Source organism: Camelus dromedarius, chromosome 3 (assembly GCF_036321535.1).
Source record: "Camelus dromedarius isolate mCamDro1 chromosome 3, mCamDro1.pat, whole genome shotgun sequence".
NCBI classification, from domain to species: domain Eukaryota; kingdom Metazoa; phylum Chordata; class Mammalia; order Artiodactyla; family Camelidae; genus Camelus; species Camelus dromedarius.
In genome coordinates this window covers 96,169,284-96,190,218 of record NC_087438.1, presented here as the reverse complement: position 1 = coordinate 96,190,218, position 20,935 = coordinate 96,169,284, and the positions used below count along the sequence as shown (strand labels likewise).

The 20,935-nt window shown below is 36.1% G+C and overlaps 1 protein-coding gene and 1 long non-coding RNA gene across 5 annotated transcripts in view; one reads left to right on the top strand and one right to left on the bottom strand.

Annotated features, from left to right (window-relative positions):
- The window catches only part of KLHL3 (kelch like family member 3), a 238,308-nt gene that overhangs the window by 21,896 nt on the left and 195,477 nt on the right, over nucleotides 1-20,935 (top strand). For all 3 annotated transcript variants that reach the window (XM_031449089.2, XM_031449087.2, XM_031449088.2), the window contains exon 2: nucleotides 1,959-2,118. In XM_031449089.2, coding sequence (XP_031304949.1) covers nucleotides 2,039-2,118 — 80 coding nt within the window. In that variant the 5' untranslated portion in view covers nucleotides 1,959-2,038. The remainder of the gene's footprint in view (nucleotides 1-1,958; nucleotides 2,119-20,935) is intronic.
- Nucleotides 1,982-4,920, bottom strand: LOC135321008 (uncharacterized). 2 transcript variants are annotated; one of them, XR_010380367.1, is made up of 3 exons: nucleotides 4,876-4,920; nucleotides 3,634-3,696; nucleotides 1,982-2,041 (listed from the first exon to the last, which is right to left on the bottom strand). It is a non-coding gene; the product is annotated as an uncharacterized LOC135321008 (long non-coding RNA). The 2 variants fall into 2 exon arrangements; XR_010380366.1 differs by lacking the exon at nucleotides 4,876-4,920 and adding an exon at nucleotides 4,383-4,448.

Genomic DNA, 20,935 nt, shown 5'->3' with positions numbered 1-20,935 from the left:
CCTGCTTCTTAGGCACATCTGTCTTCTCTACTTGGCTATGAGTTTCTTGAAAGCAGGGATTATACTTTATTCCTCGACTTGCATATTTCTGTAAGCTTGAGGGGTTAGCATAAAGGAACCATAGAAAGATTTTTCTGAACTGACCTAAGAATTATCATTGCCATGGTAATTAGACCTAATGTTAGTACAATGATGGCCACTGTGTGATGGGCAGAACACCTACATTCAGTGTGGATGTTTGATGTCAGGACACTTCCTTACTGCCTCTGTGTATAGCTCACAAGGCACCAATAATACACCAAGTGGAATTAGAGGAAGAACGCATGCCCTGAGGGCAGAGGCTTCTCCATGCCAAGAATGGAACCTGGCCGTACCCTGTCTATAGTAAATACATGTTGAATGAATGAATGAATGAACAAATACAGTGATAAATTCCAATTATCTTGCTGCTTCTGTTGTGTCAGTTCAAGAGTTGGCATAAGGTAGCCTCAAAACTCCTCCAGAAGGCAAAAGTAATGTAGCAGACAAAGTCTTCTAATGCTAAATTTGATTTAATTATTATTATCAAGATGCTGAAAAATTGTGCTTACCAGGAATGGGTGATAAACAAGCTTCTGAAAGATAAAAGAAGAGAATAGAGAGAGAATTTAAATGACAATTTAGTTGGGAGAAGCGACCATGTATATATGAGAAATAACTTGAAGCAAATACAATGTTGACAGTAATTTTGAGTCAGATGATAAATTCTGTAGAAACTCAGAAAAGGTGCATAATAGAATGAACACTTGGCAGGGTGCTAGAAAAACTGTGTTTCAGTTCTGTTCTACCATTAAATTGCTCTGTGATTTTGTAAAAATTACTTCTCTGGGCCTTAGTTCTTCATGTCTAACATGAAGGTAAGACTATATAACATCTCTTCTCTGAGTGAGAACTGTTGCTGAAACACTAATCCTAAGGAGGTCTCTTTCTCCTGAGAAAATCCTTTTCTTTTAATCTAATTAAAATTGAATATTACATTATAAAAATACTATAGAATTCCTGTAAAAAAATACACAAAAGGTTAATAGTCTTCTCTGGGTGGTGAGAATATTAGTAATTTTATATTTATTCTTTTTTATAATATATTTTTCTAGATTTATTATAATAAATTTATATTCCTTTAGTTTCAGAAAATGCAAGTAATGTAATTTTGAAACTAACATCCTATTGTGTAATAGAGATATTTCTTCCTAAATGTGATGTGCAAATGTTCAGTTGTTTTGAATTAATATTTAAGTGGATATATTTTCTTTGCTTGGTGTAAGAACTATCTTGGTCTTGAACCTGGGCTGCAGTGTTTATTAGCTTTGTGACCTTTGGCAAGGTGTTAAGCATTTCTAATTTCAGTTTGCTTGCTTATAAAATGGAATTGATAACACATACCTCAAAATATTGATGTGAGGATGAAAAATTGTTTATATTTAAACTCAGTGTTTAGCATGAGGTAGGTCATCATACTTGTTACCCTTTTCCAAATTAATTATTTGGTAGGAAGCTGATACAACAAAGTATTTAGAAAGTTATGCATCGGTTTCATTTGTTTTACTCTTTAAAAAATATGTTTATTCTCACATTTTTTCTTGTTTGTATGCCAAGAACTCATTAGGAAGATAATTAAGATTAATCTATGAAACTAATCTGGTATTTTTACAGCTATTAAAACTACTGATTCATCAAAACAAAACAGCTTTTTTTCTTTTTTGGTTGTTTATGTTGAGGAATCATTTAGATTTGAAATAACAATTGTTTCACAGTAGAAATTTCTGAACCTGTAACAAATCAGCTATTAAACATTAAAACATGAATTAGATTTCGGGGTTACTCGGAGTGAAAAGTAAATTGAAAATCTTATCACTGTACTTTTCCTCAGAATTCGGAAGTCGTCTGAGTCTGCTATCTGCTCTTTCTCTCTGTACCAGTGAACTTGAACTGTGGCTGTGGCCTGGACTCGACATTCAAACACGACAAACTGTCCTCTGGTTGTAGAGATGTCTTGAAGATGCTGAAGAACAAACGCAGAATTCACAGAATGGAAGAAACTGTTTCACCATATACAGCGGTTTGGGATGCCAGTTGCAGGTAAGTGTGCATGCATTTTCATAGTAAGTACTGACAACCGACTATACTTTAAAACAAGGAGCTTGCTGAGCATCTTTTGTGCTTTATAGTGTACATAAGTATATAACTTTACAGTTAGGTATAAGTTATTTTCATCTTAATTTCATGGAGTTATTTAGTGAGAAAGTTGTTATTTCCCCAGGAGCCATTTTTCACAATAGAAAACAGATTAGTTGGAAAGTCTTCACTCTGTTGTATTATTTTATTGAATACCTCATAGTCACAGATTTAATCTTTATTGTTGGTCAAGTAGCATGGGAAGTATTGTAATTTAAGAATTCTGAATCATGACTTAGAGGACTTGGGCCAAAATCTCAGCTCTGACATTAGCTGGTTAAAACCTGTCATAGGAACTTGGAAGACTCCTATACTTTGTGGAACTCAAGTTCTTTGTGCAATAGGGCTAGCAGAATGTTCAGTGTACTTGAGGGTTTGAAGGTCATGTCAGAGAAGTAATCTGGAGACTTTCTTTTAAAAATGAAGAGTTATATTGATATATAAAAAGTATTTATTAACAATAGCTAGTGCAGTCTCATAATGCATACATGAATGGGTGGCATTTGTGGTAAATTTACCCCTTAAATCCTATTTTCCCTCCTCTCCTATTCCCAGCTCCAGGGTCCTCTAGAATGTAGAGTTAAATTTCAGATTGTAACTTGGTCCTCAGACCAGAGAGGGTCTGAGGTCCTGTCAGATGAGACCTAGTTAGGACTTAATGACCACCAGCCCAGCCTTTGAGCCTGATGCCCAGTCAGGGCTGCATATCATGGGGAAAGGAATGCAGAAGAGGAGACATGGAAATAATAGACGCATGTGCTTCATAGCATCTGCTTAAAGTGAGCTTCCAGAATTGATAGTCTTAATCTTAATGACATTGTTTCCTGTGCCTCCCATCCTGTATCTGGTATAGTTTAAGACCCTGCCCTGCTTTTCATACCTTGGACTAGCAATGAGCAATAGTTTTGGTTCTGCAAGGTTTGGAAACTGGAGGACAGAGAGCCCAGAGAAGATAACAGCCTTGGCTTGCTTTAACCAGCTGATTGAATCCTGCTATTTCCAGTGGGTAAGAGAGAAGGCTTTTCAATCCTGCTCTCTGACTGTGACCCAAGCAGGAAATAGACATGGCTTTGCTCATTGACTTCTTCAGAAGAGCATCTTATACCAGTTAAGAGAATCTGATGAATCTTGAGGTCAGGCAGAGCATAGTCTGCTTGGAAAGGATAGTCTAAGCACTGCCTTCCAGAGCTGGAGGATTGACACAGAGCAGAAGTCTAAAGAGCATAGAAAAAACCATGAGTTGCTCTGTGAAGTTGAACAATAATTTCACCCTTCTTGGGACTTGGTTTTCTCATATATAAAATAATTATAATCTCTGAGGTCCTTTTTAGTGTCCTCTTTCCTTCTTCCTACCTCTTTGATAATGCCTAAAATTTAACTATAAAATCTAAACCCCATCATGCAGTGTGGATAGGTTACCTTGGTAAATACAGGGGCTACAATGCAAGTGGATCCTGACAGGCTGCTGCAGGGACTCTGCATCTGGTTTAAGAAATAGAAGAGACACTATCATCCGTATTGTCAAGGCCCTGAAACCTAGGTGCATGGTGGCTGTGGACTAACTGGATCAGTTTTAGCTGCTACCACCTACACCCTAAGTTTCCTTTATGAAAAGCATGATGCTCCTAATTTAAATGTCAGCTTGGATGTCTGTTCCAGTGCCACCCTTTTTCCTCTCTCCTCTAGCATTCCATCAGCTGAGCTGATCAAATTGCACCATCTGGGTGATTACATTTGGGAAATGAATATTGGCAGTTATTTAGAGACTATGTATTAAAGGTTTAAATAACTTCTAAATTTTACTGGCTAGATTTGTTCCCTCCTCCATACAGTTGTTCTTGTATCTTTAGGTTTTTGAAAAAGCATTTCCCTTTTTTTTAATTAATAAAGAATTCATTCCTTGGATAGTTGGAATATTCTATTATGAGACTGAGCGCCTAGAAACCAACTGTCCCTTATGCTCTGTCACACAGACAAATGGCCAACCCACAGAACTACCATGGAGTTATTTCTGAGACCTATGGATTTCTTTCTTCTTCTTTCTGAGGTCATACTGCTGGAGGGTCTCCCCATGTTTACTTTTCAAGAAAGTTAACATTGTTTCCTTCCTCTCTAGACCTGTGTCTTCATTACAAGAACCCCTCAGAAGGCTTTAAAACTGTACCTACCCTCTGGGGGTCAATACACAGCGGCTGAACTAAGGTAGAATAACTTGATCTGATATTGGAGGTTTCGTTAATGGGGGAACTGATGGTCAGAGATACTTTAGTGGTTTTTTTCTTTATCCTGTGGGGAAAACAAAACCAAATACAATCCAGTTAAAGAGAGATTAGCGATGGCTTTGGTAGAAATGCCTCACTGTATACATTTGAATATATGACATTTTTACCTTTAATCCTTATTTTTCTTTTGATTTGCATAATAATTTTAGTTTTGGGCCAGTTATTAGTGGATTGTGGCTTCTAATAGTTTTGCTTTAAATTTCCCTTGTCTTAGTCCCATAATCAGTGGGCTATTACTAAACACTTAAATTGTGCAGAAGAAATAACTTATAAAGCAAATAATCACTTCAAAGTTTGTCTGGGAAATTGACTGGTGTATTTTTTTTTAATTCTCCCTATGTTCATATGCAACAAACGCACATTCACATTTTGTACTTACTCTGACATTTCTGTTGCATATTGCAAGCATAATCCCAGAGAGAAAACGTTTTCTTACTTCCTTGTGTACCTACCTACAAGAAAGAAAAATAAATTCTATCTAAATCTCACTGGAATTTAATGAAATTTAGTTCAAGTATATTGCATTCACGCTAGAACCAGCAAATTAATCACAAATAGCAGGTCAATCCAGAACACCTGAATTCTTGAGTAAGGATGGAACTGCTTTAATATTCTCAGTGTAAAAATTCCAGATGTTTACCTTTACAGAGCTGTAGCACTTGCACCCAGAAGAGGTGCGGAGTCACTTTCCAGAAGTATCATTTTAGAGGGCATACATTAGTGTCTGTGAATTTGTGTTTTGATCTGAAGTCTTCAGCATATTTGTTACAATGAGAAATCCATTGAACCTAGTTAAACTTAAAAGCTTTTGCATAGCAAAGGAAACCATCAACAGAACAAAAAGATGACTTACTGAATGGGAGAAAGTATTTGCAAATTATCTGACTGATAAGGGGTGAATTGCCAAAGTATATAAACAGCTGATACAATTCAGCATCAAAAAAAACCAAACAACTTGATTTAAAAAAGGGCAGATTTGAATAGACATTTTCCAGACAGTAAATATAAATAGCCAAGAGGCACATGAAAAGATGTTCAATATCATTAATCATCAGGGAAATGCAAATCAAAACCACAATGAGACATCACCTCATGACTGTCAGAATGGTTTTATCATCGAAAAGAACATAAATAACAAATGTTGGCAAAGATGTGGAGAGGGGGGAACCTGAATATGCTTTTGGTGGGAATGTAAATAGATGCATCCACTGTGGAAAACAGTATGGAGGTTTCTCAAAAAAATTAAAAATAGAATTATCATATGACCCAGAAATTCCACTCCTGGGTGTGGAAACAAAAACACTAATTTGAAAAGATACATGCACCACAGTGTTCATAACAGCATTATTTACATTTGACAACATATAGAAGCAACCTATGTGTCTATCAACACATGAATGGGTAAAGAAGATGTGAGAGATATATATCTCAATAATATATAAAATGGAATACTACTCAGCCATAAAAAGAAGGAAATTTTCACATTTGCAACAACATGGATGGACCTGGAAGGCATTATGCTAAGTGAAATAAGTCAGACAGAAAGACAAACACTGTATAATTTCACTTATATGTGGAATCTAAAAACTACAACAAACTAATGAATATAACCAAAAAAAAGCAGACTCACGGCTATAGAGGACAAATTAGTGGTTACCAGTGTGGAGAGGGGAGCTGGGAGGGGCAGTATAGGAGTAGAGGATTATGAGATATAAACTATTATGTATAAAATAAGCTATAAGGATATACTGTACAACACAGGGAATATAGAAAATATTTTCTAATAACTATAAATGGAGTATAACCTTTAAAATTGTGAATCACTATATTGTACACCTGTAATATATAATACTGTACATCAACTGTAACTCGATAAAAAAGAAATCCATTGAAACATATTACTATGTTTACTATAAGGAGGGATGTCAGTGTTCGTATTACCTCTGTAAGAACTTTGTAAAAAAATGTCTCAGTTCTTAGGGTTGGGAATAATTGGGCTTCTCCTGTGCTACTAGTTTAGTTTTTCCTTATAGGTACTGTGGATCTTAATATTGGTTGTATTCCTCTCTGCATTAGCTACTTGAAAGTCTGACATTCACTTCATAGCCAACAATTCAACAGAGATTGGAGTCAGGATCTCCTAAATTTGCAGCCTGATACTCTCCCCCCATACCTATAATAATTTATTTACTTAAAGCAACATTTAGATCACATGACTCCACAAAGAATTTTTGTTGCAAGTCAGAAGAGGTAGATTAGAAGATGCAGACTAGCCTGATTAACAAAATATCGTAATTTCCAGGAATAGAAGTAGGTTTATGGAAATAGAATGAAATTGTAACTAATTCCAGAAAATCCAGGCTATGCGGTCACTTCATACTACAGGGCTTTAATGAAAATAAAATAATTCCCACTTTAAAAAGTCTTTTATGTATTTGATACCATCAATAAGACTAGATTTATCTAACTCAGTATATAATCCTGTAATACTTGGTGTCTTTTTTCAGTCTTTAAAAACTCCTTTATCATCTTGTAATTTTATAACCATTTTAAGTTTAATTTGCATTAGACTAAGATTTCAGTGATGTTAAAGATTTACTAATACTGTTTCATGTTTCATTTCTTAAGATGCATAATGGCTACAGAATGTAAATTTTATTATTTAAACTGTGTATATATGCTATATTTACATACTTTATTTATGTATATATAAATACAATATATTTAATTTTATATATTGTGTATATAGTATTTTCTAATAAATTTGTAAGATTAAAATAAATCCATAAACTGGAACTTCCTTTTTTTTTTTCAGTTTCAGTTTTATTAGGTAAAAGTGATACAGTTCGACGATACATATACAATATATTGCATGTAAATACATACATATAGTATATTGCACTCTAAAAAATTTACGTATATATATACTGTTCATTGTTTCCTAAAGTTTAGAGTTTTAACTTTTTAAAAAATTCATGTATTTATTTTATAATATACTCTTTAAATTGAAGTGTAGTTAATGTACAATATTATATGTTACACGTACACAATATAGTAATTCACAATTTTTAAAGGTTATACTCCATTTATAGTTATTATAAAATGTTAGGTATATTCCTCATGTTGTACAATACATCCTTGTAGCCTATTTTATACCTGATAATTTGCACTTCTCAATCCTCCACCTCCATCTTGCCCCTCCCTCTTCCCTCTCCCCACTGGTAACTACAATGGAACTGCTTTTTTTTTAAAGGGTTAGTTGGTTGTTTTTTTTATTTACAAAGAACAGATAAAATTATTCTTTGGTTGTTCAGAAGAAGTTAGCTTTAGTTCTGTGAGTGTAGGAGAGCTAAAAGGATTGCAAACATGCACAGATTACCTTTTTATCCAACATTGGGCACAAAAAGAATATATATCTACAGACTCAAACCTTGATGTATTGGCTGTATTTATTTGACGTGGATCATTTTTCTAATGAAGGAAAACTTCAGAAACACTCAAACTCTTGAATTGGTAAGTACTTCTTGATATCTCCTATGCCAAGACCCCAGAAGCAACACAAAGTTTAGAGTTAGCTGGCACAATGCAACTATATGAAAAACTCAATAGTTCAAAAGATGCATGGTAATAAAATAGGTGCCATCTTGGTAATACCGTAAGACATCAGAAACACTAATAAGACATTAACTAGTGCCATGACATTGCTGGACAGCATGTAATCACCCCACAGGCTGTTGGAATTAAATGCTATGACTTGAGAGGAAACAGGAGCTTGACTGGTCTGGGAAATCTTCCTGCCTACAGTGGACCTTCAACTGAATTTTGAAGAATGTTAAAATTGGAAAAGATGAAGTATGTATATGTATGAGTTAGAAATGGGAATTAGGGGGTGAATAGTGGTGAGGGATGGATAGAAAAAGGAAGTAACATTTATGGAACAGTAAACTGTGTGCCAATACCGTGCTTTTCCCTTTATGTCACATGTGGGAAAAGTATTCCATAACCATTCAATGGTGTAGAATGCTCTGGGATCAGATTGCCTGGATTTACCATTCATTAAGTATATTAGGTTTCTCTCTAAGCCTCAGTTTCTCAATCTGTAAAATAGGCACAATAATAGTGTTTATTTCTAGGGTTGTTTTGAGGATTAAATGAGATAGCCCACAAAAGCACATAACTCGTATTTGTGCCACGTATCAGGCACTTAATAAATATTAGCTGCTATTATTATCGTGATGGTGATGGTTATATGTTGATCTAGGTGAAGTTTCACCTTTCCACAGAGGTTTCTAATCTAGCTGTCTTTGGTTTTTCTTCTCTTGTGAACTTACAACCCCTGTAATATACTTTTGTTTTTAATTATTTACTATCGTGTACTTTCATTTGGAAGCCCCTTAAGATCAGGGTCTTTTCGTATGTCTCCCTTCCCCAAAGTGTCTAGTGCGGTGCCGAGCACTGTAGGTGTGGAGCTGATTGATTTTATTGATTATCACATAAGGGAATGCTCTTAATAATTGCCTTAGGATGTGCCTGTGTTGGTTTGTGCTATTTCCCTCAACTTCATCCCACAAATAAAAGCAGTTGATATAGAAAGATTCCTCCTCTTCTGACCTTGGAAGTAAGTCCTCACACCATAGCAGCCATCTTAGGTAAAGTTAATGAATCACAGAATTGCAGACCAAGAGAAGACATGGGAAATCTTGTCTGACATCTTCAAAGAACAAAACTCTAAGGGTCGGAGAGGTTATATATTTGCTCAAGGTCATGCAGTCTGTTGGTAGAAGAGTCAGGATTAGAATCCAGATCTCCTATTTTCTAGTATAATCCAGATAGGCTTCTAGCAAATGGACTCTGTATTACCAGATACATGTCAAACTGGAGACATTAGTCTGAGTAGTTGAGATTGTAGTGACTTTTTTCTTTTATCAGGATAGAGTGTTTTTATGGTTTTGAATATACTGGGTAATAGATCAGTCTTTTTGCTTTGTATATTAGTTCCTTGGGGGAGAGATGTATCTGTTTTGTTTATTCTTGTATCCCTAGTGCCTAGAATAGTGCCAGGCACCTAGGAGATGCTCAATAAATATTTGTTGAATGAATTAATCTGCTTTGTTAGCAATATTGCTTGAGACGTCAGTTGAGAATGTTTGTGGCTTCTAGAGATTCTAACCTCTAAGTGTCAGACCCTGTAAAGAAACCTTATAAACAAAAGCAGGGAAACTCTGACTGTGGCGGAAAGATAAAAAATGAAATGCTTCCCTTCATGGGAAGAGAAATATTAAGTGAAAGTATATATGAAGCATTTTGAACTTCTTGAAAGAAACATACCTTACAAATAAATATAAGATCAGTTGGTTCAAGAGGCTAGAATTTCCCCTAAGCCCCTTGGCATATCTTGAAGGAGAAGCTGGAAAACATCAACAGAATAGTTCGGTGGTGGATGAGATTCAGATTTTTGCCCACCTTGAAGTTGTCCTATTTCCCCAGGCTAAAATGAAAAAAGAAAATCCAGTCCTTACGAAGGGAAGATCATACTGGCCCCCATCATTCCAGATGTTTCCTATTCTAGGCATTAAACAATCAAATTTCATGGAAAAGGCACCAGACAGCCCATGCTGTAATTTAATACACAGGGTAGAGGCAGGGCTGGACTTCCCATCTTCTGTCCATGATCTTCCAACCAGTGAAAGGAGACAGTGATAACTAACAGAACCATGAAATGCCCTGAATCTAACTGTGGAATATGCCACTTGTAAGCATGAGTTAAATAATTTGTGTCTGAAGATCATATAGAAATGGATAAAAATATAGAGAGGCCAGGTAGTGTGGAAGAGAGAACACTAATTCAGGATTGAGGAAATCTAGATTTTGGTTCTAGATCTGTCATTAATTAGTTATATGACTTTGGGGGTCTCAGTTATCTCATGTCTAATGAGAAATGAGGAGTGAGATGGTCCCTAAGGTTTCTTCTAGATCTGTTTATTCTTTTTAAATATTTTTAAAATTTCAGAGTCTGATCATGTTTTGAAATCTCTGATTTTCCTAATTACCAGAGTAGATGAAATTCCATCAGGATAAGAGAAAGAAAGATGAACATTGTAGCTAAAAGCAAAAGCAGTCAGCACTTAGGCCTGTGGCTTAGACTGCCACTCCAGAAAGCAGAGGTTTGAAAGATGAGCTGAGCTTTAGGAATTACTTAAACAGTTTAAAATGTTATTTGTCTATGAAAACAAACCTTTCAGAACTCATTTGGGTAAGTGATAAAACCAAACCAAAGAACCACCCCTCTTCCTTCCAGAAAAGGAATCATTTCTAAAAGAAAGCTCACTCTTAAATATTGAGTTCTCTTGCTAAACCCACCGTAGTCTTTGTATTTGATTCTCCTGTATTTTCCTCTAGGGGATAGAAAAGAAGGTTTTCAGAAAGAAGAAAACCTTTTGCTCGACTGCTGTGAAATAATAACACACTCTAGAGTAACAAAATGAAAATGTGGATTCAGAATATGTGTCAGCCCTGCATGTGACCTGTCCTGAAGTGTTCCTTGATTTTAGGTAGCACTGGGGGTGTCCTTGAAGTAAAAAATAGCTAGGGATTTTACTTTGGTAATGAGTTATGCTAGCAGGCTTCATGTCTCACGTAAATGGTAACCTTTGCTGAGTGTAACCCTAGCTCTTTGTAAAGAGAACAGAATTAGACACCACCAAATGAAGAGTCTAAGATCTTGGCAGTCTTATCCTGGAAAGATGACAGGATACATAGAGATCATGAACAATGATGAGGCCCTTATAACATTGCCTGAACGAGGAGGTCTGCACAGTTATACTAGCTTCATGGGTATAATGTAGGTTCAGTGGTCTAAGAAGTAGAACATTAGACCTGCTTAAAAGTAAACAACTGAAGAATTTGATAGTAGCTACGTTAGGCAAAAATTGAGGAAGGAGAAATGAGGTAAGGCAGGGTAGGAACACACAATGTTTCAAATGTTTCAAAACGTCACCTTAGTGAGGATACTTAGTGAAAATTCACACAGTAAGCTAAACTTGGTGCATTCTTTTTAAATGTTACTTATTTAATTTGATGGAGAAGTTTATTGTGCTGTTCCAAGTTTTTGTTTGCCTATTTTTATGACTTAGTGTGTATTTTAAATATTCATATCCTATTTGATAACAAATACCGTACTAAGTAAACTTTATTCACAGAAAGATAATTAATTTGAAGTATCCACTAAGTCACAGGTATTGTGGAAGACATTTGTTTTTCATTTTATATTATTCCTGACTGAGAAAGAGGAGGGAGAAAAAATAGTTGAGGAAGGGGGTACATGAGTTAAGATAGAAAAGGAGTTGTGAGTTGTGTATGTGTATGATGATTTCCATCACTTTTTGAACTTCTACACTTTGTGGTCTACTGGTGTCAGTCCCTGCAAAAATGAATTTGACTTGTGAAGATATTTAAGCTATTTTAGAGAAGATTGTAGTTGACATTGACTGAGTATTTTGATGATGGTTTTGAATAATTCTTAATGATGTTTTCGTAAGCAGGAAATTCTAAAAATGCGCCTTACCATTTCTTCCCCAGTTTTCCTAGACCATTTTCCAGCAACAGTGGGTTTTAATTTTTCCAAATCTCTTTATCCGTTTACCATACTGCCTTCATGTTTGGCCATTTCTTTGTCTTTTGTTCTTTTTCTCTGCTGCTTTTTAGAAAAAGAAATCACCTGTTTTAATTTTCAACACGATTAAACTAATGTGAAGAGTAAGCTGTTGTTTTCTAGGTGGCTAGAAATTTTACTTGATTACATTCAACGTTTTGCCTCTTCCCAGTGTTTTGTTTAATTTCTTGATTTTATACAGTGCCAAGGAGATCTGTGCCAAGGAGATTATCAATCACGTCTCTCCATGTTAGAGTAAAATACTCACTGTCCTGGTTCTCATGGTTTCTCCAATAACTAAATGGTGTTTTGATACAATACTCTAACTAGCTTACAGATTTCTATTTGAATACCTATGGATCCAATAGATATGGATGTATCTATTTGGATATATTTATTTAGATTTCTATTTGGGTATCTATCCTGTTGTTAAGGTCCACATTGTTCCTGGCCTTTCTCAGACTGCTTCTCCATCAGAAAATATGATGCCTGATCATGAGTTAGGAATGTTACTACTTCCTCCCCATGATGCTGAGATCCTAGTGGGCTTAGGAACAACTGAGACATGTCTTGAAACTCTTGCTCACTGAGGAACTCTTTTAGGGCATATGGTCTTTCTCCTGTGGCTTGATGTTTTAGGTCAGGAATTTGAGAAGCATTAGCTGGCTAGCTCCATGTGTTTTCAACTGGGGCAGCTGGGCCTAGAGAGTGCATTTTTCCAAGATGGTTTCTTCACTCATGTATCTGGCACCCTGATGCTACCTGGCCTCTCTTTCCACATGATGTCTCATCCTCCAGGGCCTTTCCATATGGCTTGGGCTTTTCACAGCATGGTGACCTCAGGGTAGTTGGATTTATCCCATGGAGGCTTTGGGTTCTAAGAGCAAGTGTTCCAAGAATTATCTCTCTCTTTTAAAGAAAAACTTTCTCCACTTTATTTTGTTATGACTTCTTGGACCCTCAGTTATGACAATACAGAAACCAGTATTAAAAGATCCAATTTGTAGAAGTCTCTATAAAAAATTCAGAGCTCAGGGCTCAAATACTAAGATAAATAGATATTTGGTTTGAGTTATGTGGCAGGCCACTTTTTATTTTGTTTTGTTAGAGAACTTTCAAATTTAGCTAAAGATTGGGTTTAAGGTCTTTTTCCCCTTATTGAGGATAAAATATTGAAACTGAACCAGCCCTGGGTCAAAGGAGCAGTGGTGGCAGAGACCTGAACTCCAGGAGAAAAATCTGCAACACTTCTGGTCTCATTCTTCATTCAGCACCCGCAGTGACTGTACTGATGCGACATGTCAGGAGAAAAGCTGCCTAGAGTTAAGAGTCTTACTGTCTTGGAAGCAATCAACAATTTTCAATCCAACTTTTGGCAAATTGACGATGTTTGTATTTTGCAGGCTTTTCTCACCCATTTTGTCTGTCCCTCGCTGCCCAGAACCTCTTCTTGCACACACTTTATAGTGTTTTATTCCTTTAGACTTAGACCTCCAAAATTATTACACCCTCAAGGACACATCTATACTGACTTGTTTTATATCAATCCTCTGATAGACTGGTTTAGACAAAGACAGAAATTTCTCCACGAAGACATTCCACTCCTCCATTTGTCATTAAACAGAAAGAGCCATTACCTGAACCCAAATGAAACCCTCTCTGGTGGTGGCATTCTGAAGCAGACAGGCCAGTTGGCAAGTCATCTTGGAGGTGGGGGAGATTAGATTTCTTACAATGTCTTTCATATCCTGCTAAATTCAGAGGAGACTGATATTTAACCCTAAAACTTTTATTTCCTTTGATATTTAACCTAAAATAGAAAGAGGATGTTTGTCCTTTTTGATGCCACTGGCTTAAGTACCTAAGTTTTTATGTTATAAGGTCATGCTCGATTTTTGAAAGAGTATGTTCCATTTCTGGCTGCCCTACACACACATGCAGAATTGTTGCCAAAAGGAATGCTGTATGCACAAGGACAGCTAAGACCGACCACATACTGTCATTAGCTGGGAGTCAGGTTACGCACCACACGCACAGCAGCATGTGTTGGAGCTATGTGTAACTAGAAGAGTCCTAGAGAGGAAAATTTGTAGCATTAAACAGGCTTTGCAAATTAAAAAAAAAGATTATGTACACCAATCCTCTCTGTACTTGGTTTTTAACAACTTAAAAGGAGGTTAATCACCAGCACTGTACTGATGACTTTACATGCATTATCTCATTCACTCTCCACAATACACAAGATATAGAGATATTAGTATTCTCATTTTACAAATCAGGAAACATAAGCTTAGAGAGGTTACACAATTGCCCAAAGCCACATAGCTAGTAAGCAGTGAGGCCAGGAATAAAATCACAGTCCATCTCTAGGACAGAGAGCTTTGAACTTCTACCACAGGAAGTATACTTCCTTGGCTTGTGTACTTCTTGGGAAATAGGAGGAAAGGGGACTAGGTTCTAAGGAAAAGCCTAACCTTTGGGTTTAGGAGGGACCTTATAAGGTTGTGAACAGAAATATCCATTAATAATCTTCTCATATACAGGACACCGGGTCAGAAATTTAACTTTGACAGTGGTCTCTGTTTACTTCTTAGATATATAAGAAATTATATGTGGTGTTCAGATAAATAGAATTGGACAATGTGTAAAAAGCTGTTTCAAAGTGTGAGAGTTGTGTGGTAACTGTATTGATTCCATTTGGGGTTGTGAAATAGCTTTGGGTCAAAGCTTCAAAGACCCATAACCAGAGACTTTGGCAGAGGCAGAACTGAAAGTGTGTTTGGTAAATAAAAATATTAAGAGTCCCAAATGGAACGTTCTCACTAGATCCAGCCCTGTCACTACAGAATATGATGTAGTGATAACCCGTTTCAGTTTTCTCAGGAAAATTACCGAAGAATACACAAGGGGAGGAGACAATGGTGATTAGGGTGGGTTAGCAGGACCTCATTCTTCTCTAACTTTCTTCTTTTAGCACAGTTTAATTTAACTCGTTGTCACCTTGGCAATGCTCAACTGTGTGAAAGTCTGAGATGCTGAGTACAGAGTAGGGGAGAAAAGTGTGACAGTGACAAACTTGTGGAGGCAAAGGGCAGTTGAAAGTGCCAGGAGATGAAAGGGTCATGATAGTAGGCACATGTGTAGAGCAGGAGATTTTCAAGGAGGTTATAGAGACGCTGGGGTTTAGAGAGAACTGAGAGAGAAAGTCAGGCTTTGCAGCTTCAGACTTAATCTCAGGACTGTCCCTGGTCCCTCCAGTCATGTTTGGGACAGTGCAAAAATGATGTCCCCCTCAAGCATAGAATCTTTTACAGTTAGAGCCACAGATGATCTTGGAGCCCATCAGGTTAAAGGGGACTTATACTGACTGTCTAGTTCATCCCAAAACAGCATTGCTATTTATGTCAGACTTTATCACCCCTTTCTTTTGCAATTTCCTTTCTTGTTAAAAACCCTATCCATAAAAGACCCGATGTGCATATATCTGTGTGTTTGTGTGGGTATGTTGTCTCTTTTGGGTCTGGTTTGTCAGATGACAGAATGAAGGATGGTGATTCTAGTTATCTTTTAAATGCAGAACTGAAACCAAATTAGTAATCCATCGATATTTAGTGAGTATCTCCTCATTGTATGCCTTTGTTTCTGAGGGCTAGACAGCATATCTTAGGCACATAATTTGGAAAACCCTTTGCTTTCTAGTTGTTTACATGTTCTGTAGGGAAATAAATAATGATGATAACAGCCCCTTAAACACCACAGAAAAGCACTTACGGTTTTACATTCTCAAAATTTAATGTGCATATGCATCACCTGAAAATCTGATTAAATGCAGATTCTGATTTGGTAGGTCTGGATTGAGGTCTGAGATCCTACATTTCTCACAAGCCCCCAGATAAGACAAATGCTGTTGGTCCACAGACTACGGTTTGATAGATAGCATGGCAAAGTGTCTTAACGTTGGTTAAAATGTGAGGCATGCACAGGAAATAAAAATAAGTTAGTTTGACAGGAGACAGAAGATTGGAAAGATTGGTTAGGATCAGATCTCAAAGAGTGGTGAATGCCAGGGTAAGGATTTAGATGATATAATGGGTTAAGAAATCACTGCAGATCTGTACTGAGTATAGAGTGACATGAGAGGACTTGTAATTAAGGGAGATTTATCTGTCACCATGTATAGGACAGATGAGGTAGAAGTTTAATATTAAGTATTAAGTAGCAGAGATTCATCTCCTGGCCCTTAATGCCAGATGAGAAAAGTTGCAGAAAAGAGATAGGAGGAGACTGGCATCAAGGAAGCTTCCTGCTTTACAGACTAGCCCTGGACTGGGGGCTGGGGAGTTGTTCGGATTCTAAGTCTTTATAGTCTGCCCAAATTCCAAGAGATCCCTGCCAATCCCTTGTTTGTTTAAGGATGCAATAATGAAATATGTACTTGGGAAATTTTTTAGCTTAATCCAATTCAACAAAGATGTATTAAGTGCCAGGTACAACGCTTTGCTATCTCATATATCTGTATATCTCCCAAAGTGTCTAATGCACGGTTTTTCTTTCATTGAATGTATTGTATTATTAATGTATGAATGACGGAATTCATTCTGCTTAATTCTCCTATTTTAACTTAAGATACAATATAAGACTATTTACAAAGCAAGGATATAATAAATACAAAATATATGATAGTGGTTACAACTCCAGGAGTTCAGGGGGAAGACAGGTGAGGAACACATAGATAGTATAGGTTATTGGTATTGTTCTCATTCTTGAGTTGAGTAAAGGATTGATAGGATTTGCTGCATTATTAAAAATAAATGGCTTTTGCACAGCAAAGGAAACCATAAGCAAAACAAAACAAAACAACAGCCTATGGAATGGGAGAAAATTTTTGCAAATGATGAAACCGACAAAGGCTTGATCTCCAGAATATATAAGCAGCTCACATGACTTAATAAGAAAACAAAACAACCCAATCCAAAAATGGGCAGAAGACCTAAACAAGCAATTCTCCAAGGAATAAATACAAATGATCAATAGGCACATGATATATGCTCAATATCACTAATTATCAGAGAAATGCAAATCAAAACTATAATGAGGTATCACCTCACATCAGTCAGAATGGCCATCATTCAAAAGTCCACAAATGACAAATACCGGAGAGGCTGTGGAGAAAAGGGAACCCTCCTGCACTGCTAGTGGGAATGCAGTTTGGTGCAGCCACTCTGGAAAATAGTATGGAGATTCCTCAAAAGACTAGGAATAGACTTACCATATGACCCAATAATCCCACTCCTGGACATACATCCAGAAGGAACCCTACTTCAAAAAGACACCTGCACCCTGGTATTCATAGCAGCACTATTTACAATAGCCAAGACATGGAAACAGCCTAAATGTCCATCAACAGATGACTGGATAAAGAAGATGTGGTATATTTATACAATGGAATACTATTCAGCCATAAAAATGACAACATAATGCCATTTGCAGCAACATGGATGTCCCTGGAGAATGTCATTCTAAGTGAAGTAAGTCAGAAAGAGAAATAAAAATACCATGTGAGATCTCTCATATGTGGAATCTAAAAAAAAAAAAAAAAAGAAAGGAAAGAAAAAGACAAATGAACATAAATACAAAACGGAAACAGATTCATAGACATAGAACACAAACTTGTGGTTGCCAGGGGGAGGGGGGTGGGAAGGGACAGACTGGGAGTTTGAAATTTGTAGATACTGACAGGTATATATAGAATAGATAAACAAGATTATACTGTATAGCACAGGGAAATGTATATAAGACCTTGTGGTAGCTCACAGTGAAAAAGTACACGACAATGAATATATGTATGTTGTACACTGGAAGTTGACACAACATTGTAAACTGACCATAACTCAATAAAATAAAAATTAAATTAAATTAAATTAAATTAAAAATATATGTTTTTATCTCTCCTAAAAAAAATGAGAGAATGACCAGTAAATAAAATAAAATAGAAGAGTATTACGCATGCTAATTCATAATTTAAAATACGAATTACTGTATGTGTTATGAACCTGATATCCATTAAAAAAACTACATTCACACACACTTACATACTCAAAGTATTGTCAAGGAGAATTCATCCTATCTGTAGGGTCTGCCAAACGTAAGGAGGAAATTAAAATCACCACCTCAGCCTACATCTGTGGAGGGGTTTTCTCTGCAGTATGTCAAAATACATAATTTGTTATCCTATGTCCAGCCTAAGTCTTGGTGAGATAAGGTTAGGCAGCAGCCACAACAAAATATACTAATGTTCTACTATCTAAACTTCTGTTACATTTAGTAATAATTTATGGAGTGCTTTGCCACAGCAGAACGTGCTTGCCTGCCATTTACTCAGTCTTACCCCTTGGATTCTTGAACTTGAGGTCAGAGGTCCTTTTGTGAATGTCTTGGGGGGATTTAATGTGCTCAGAGTATTGTCATACTTTAATATTCTCCTGACATTAGATTGTATGACATTGAATCTTTCCTAATCATTGAAATGGCACCAAGGTATGAAGAAATATATACTAGAGGGTCAAATCCATTTTCAAAATAAAAGGGATATATGAAAACAGCTCTCTCTTTGTTGTCTGTCCTAGTAAGCGAATGGAATTCTGGCCAGTTCTACCAAGCTATAGGAATTACCAATTTTCAGAGAATTAGAATACAGTAAAACAGAGTTTAACTAAAACTACTCTGAGTATAATTTAATTCTTTTGATTCGTAAAGTATTTTTAGAGACTTGGGATGTTCCTTTCAACTGAACTTTCCAAAAAACTGAAGCAAATCTATGAGTGGCAAAAGATTTAAGAAAGTAAAAGTAGATGCTTAGGGCAAAAATTCTAAAAATCCAGATTACAGAAGGTATAAAGTGAAAAATATAAGTTGACCCTTTCCAGTCTCTAATTTCTACTATTAACAATTTAAAAATATCCTTTCAGATATATAATTACATGCACATATAGCTATGTATACAGTTTTTTTTTTTATAAATGCAGTTATACTATGTATAATATTCTATACGTTGCCTTTCCACTTAGTATATCTGGGTCATCATTTGATAATATCACATAAAAATCTAATTTGTTCTTTTAAATTCCTACATAGATTTTTTTTACGAGTTATAATAGTTAAGTTAATCAGTTCTCTGTTGAAGAATATATGGGTTTAAAAAAACAATATTTTAGTGAGCATCTTTATACATATACCTTTACATGCTTTTCTATCTATAACAGAGGAATTATAAGGGAAAAAAGCATATGCATTTTAAAGTTTAATAGTTATGGCCAAATTGTCCTTTTCTAAAATGGTACTTTCTCAATAGTTATTGGAGAATCACTTCCTTATAATCCTTATAATATGATATCTCATTGTTTTGTAGACTTGCATTTCTTTAGTCATATAAATGAGGTTGTGAATCTTTTGTGTGTTTATTGGTCACTTTTGCTTTCTCCTCTTGTAAAATGCCTGTTGAGAAATCTTCCAAACTGCACACAGAACATTAATGATGTATTTTTACAGCTATACTTTTATAGTTAAGACTCCATTCATAGTGAATATTTAACAATCTTTTAGAATCTTGAGATTATTTTTATTACTAATTTTTTACACAATACATTGTCACAACAGATATCTGATATTGAGATGATGACATTTGGTTTTTTGGTTTGAACAGTTGTATCTTACCCAGACTTCAGTCTAATATGAGCCTCATACAAGTTTGGAAAATTCCTGAATTGGAAAGGGTGTGTGTGTGTATGATAGTTGACTTCACTCCCTGCTCTGTCAGAACAGTACATACCTTCCTCCTGCTTTGGTGAGAAATAACCTTGGGAATAAATTTATACTCATGGGTACCATTCCATGAGTTTAGGGCTCATGCCTTTTTTTTTTTTTTTTTTTTTTTGGCAGCGTGCACAGTTTGTACCACACTGTGGCTGCTTAATAAATGTCCAAGAAAAACAATAATAATACTGGTATTTGGTTTGTCACTTGTGGCTCAGGGCATCAGTGGGACATAGAGCAGAATTCTTGCTGAGGAATATGATCCTCACTTGATTCTAATTTTATCTTTCTGGTACAGCTTTTAAATATGAGAACAGCTGGTGTTGGATAAATCTGTCCTCACAAGCTGTATGGGATTGAAATAAAATTAACTATTTGGGGTTGAATCCAAATGCAAAAATTTGGAAAGTACTGATTAATCTTTTGACCTTTCACTTTCTGCATCTTGGTGAACAGGTACTCCCTATTCATTGTGAACTTCTATCAACAGTCCAATTTGAAGCTTAAGATAAGCAGAATGTGTGCTCTAGTTTAAGGTCTAACATTTCATAAGAGGTAAAGCACAATTCTTGCTTTTCACCCCATCCTCCACCCTGCTGATAAAAACAATAAGCTATACATACCTGTTTTTGTAAGCAACCTCTCTTTCTTTGTTTTTCTCCCTTGAGTAAAAGGTTGCTACCAATGAAATAGTGAGACCCACATTTCCACTTACCCTGTGTGGCCTCTGAAAGTGTGCAAATGATGGGACCCCAGACTCCTAGTACATTCTCCCCTGGGTGACTAAATGTCTTGCTAATTACGAAGGGATAAGTAAAGGTGGTGAGCTCAGAGAATAGTCCGGTTGCTGGCTTTTCTTCAGCTGACTGGTTTACTAAGGTAGAAAAGCACTAAAAATAAATCAGGGCACAAATTCTCCTGCCAGGAGTTGAGTATTGAGATAACTTGTCTTCTCGCCTGGTGTTGACATCATCTA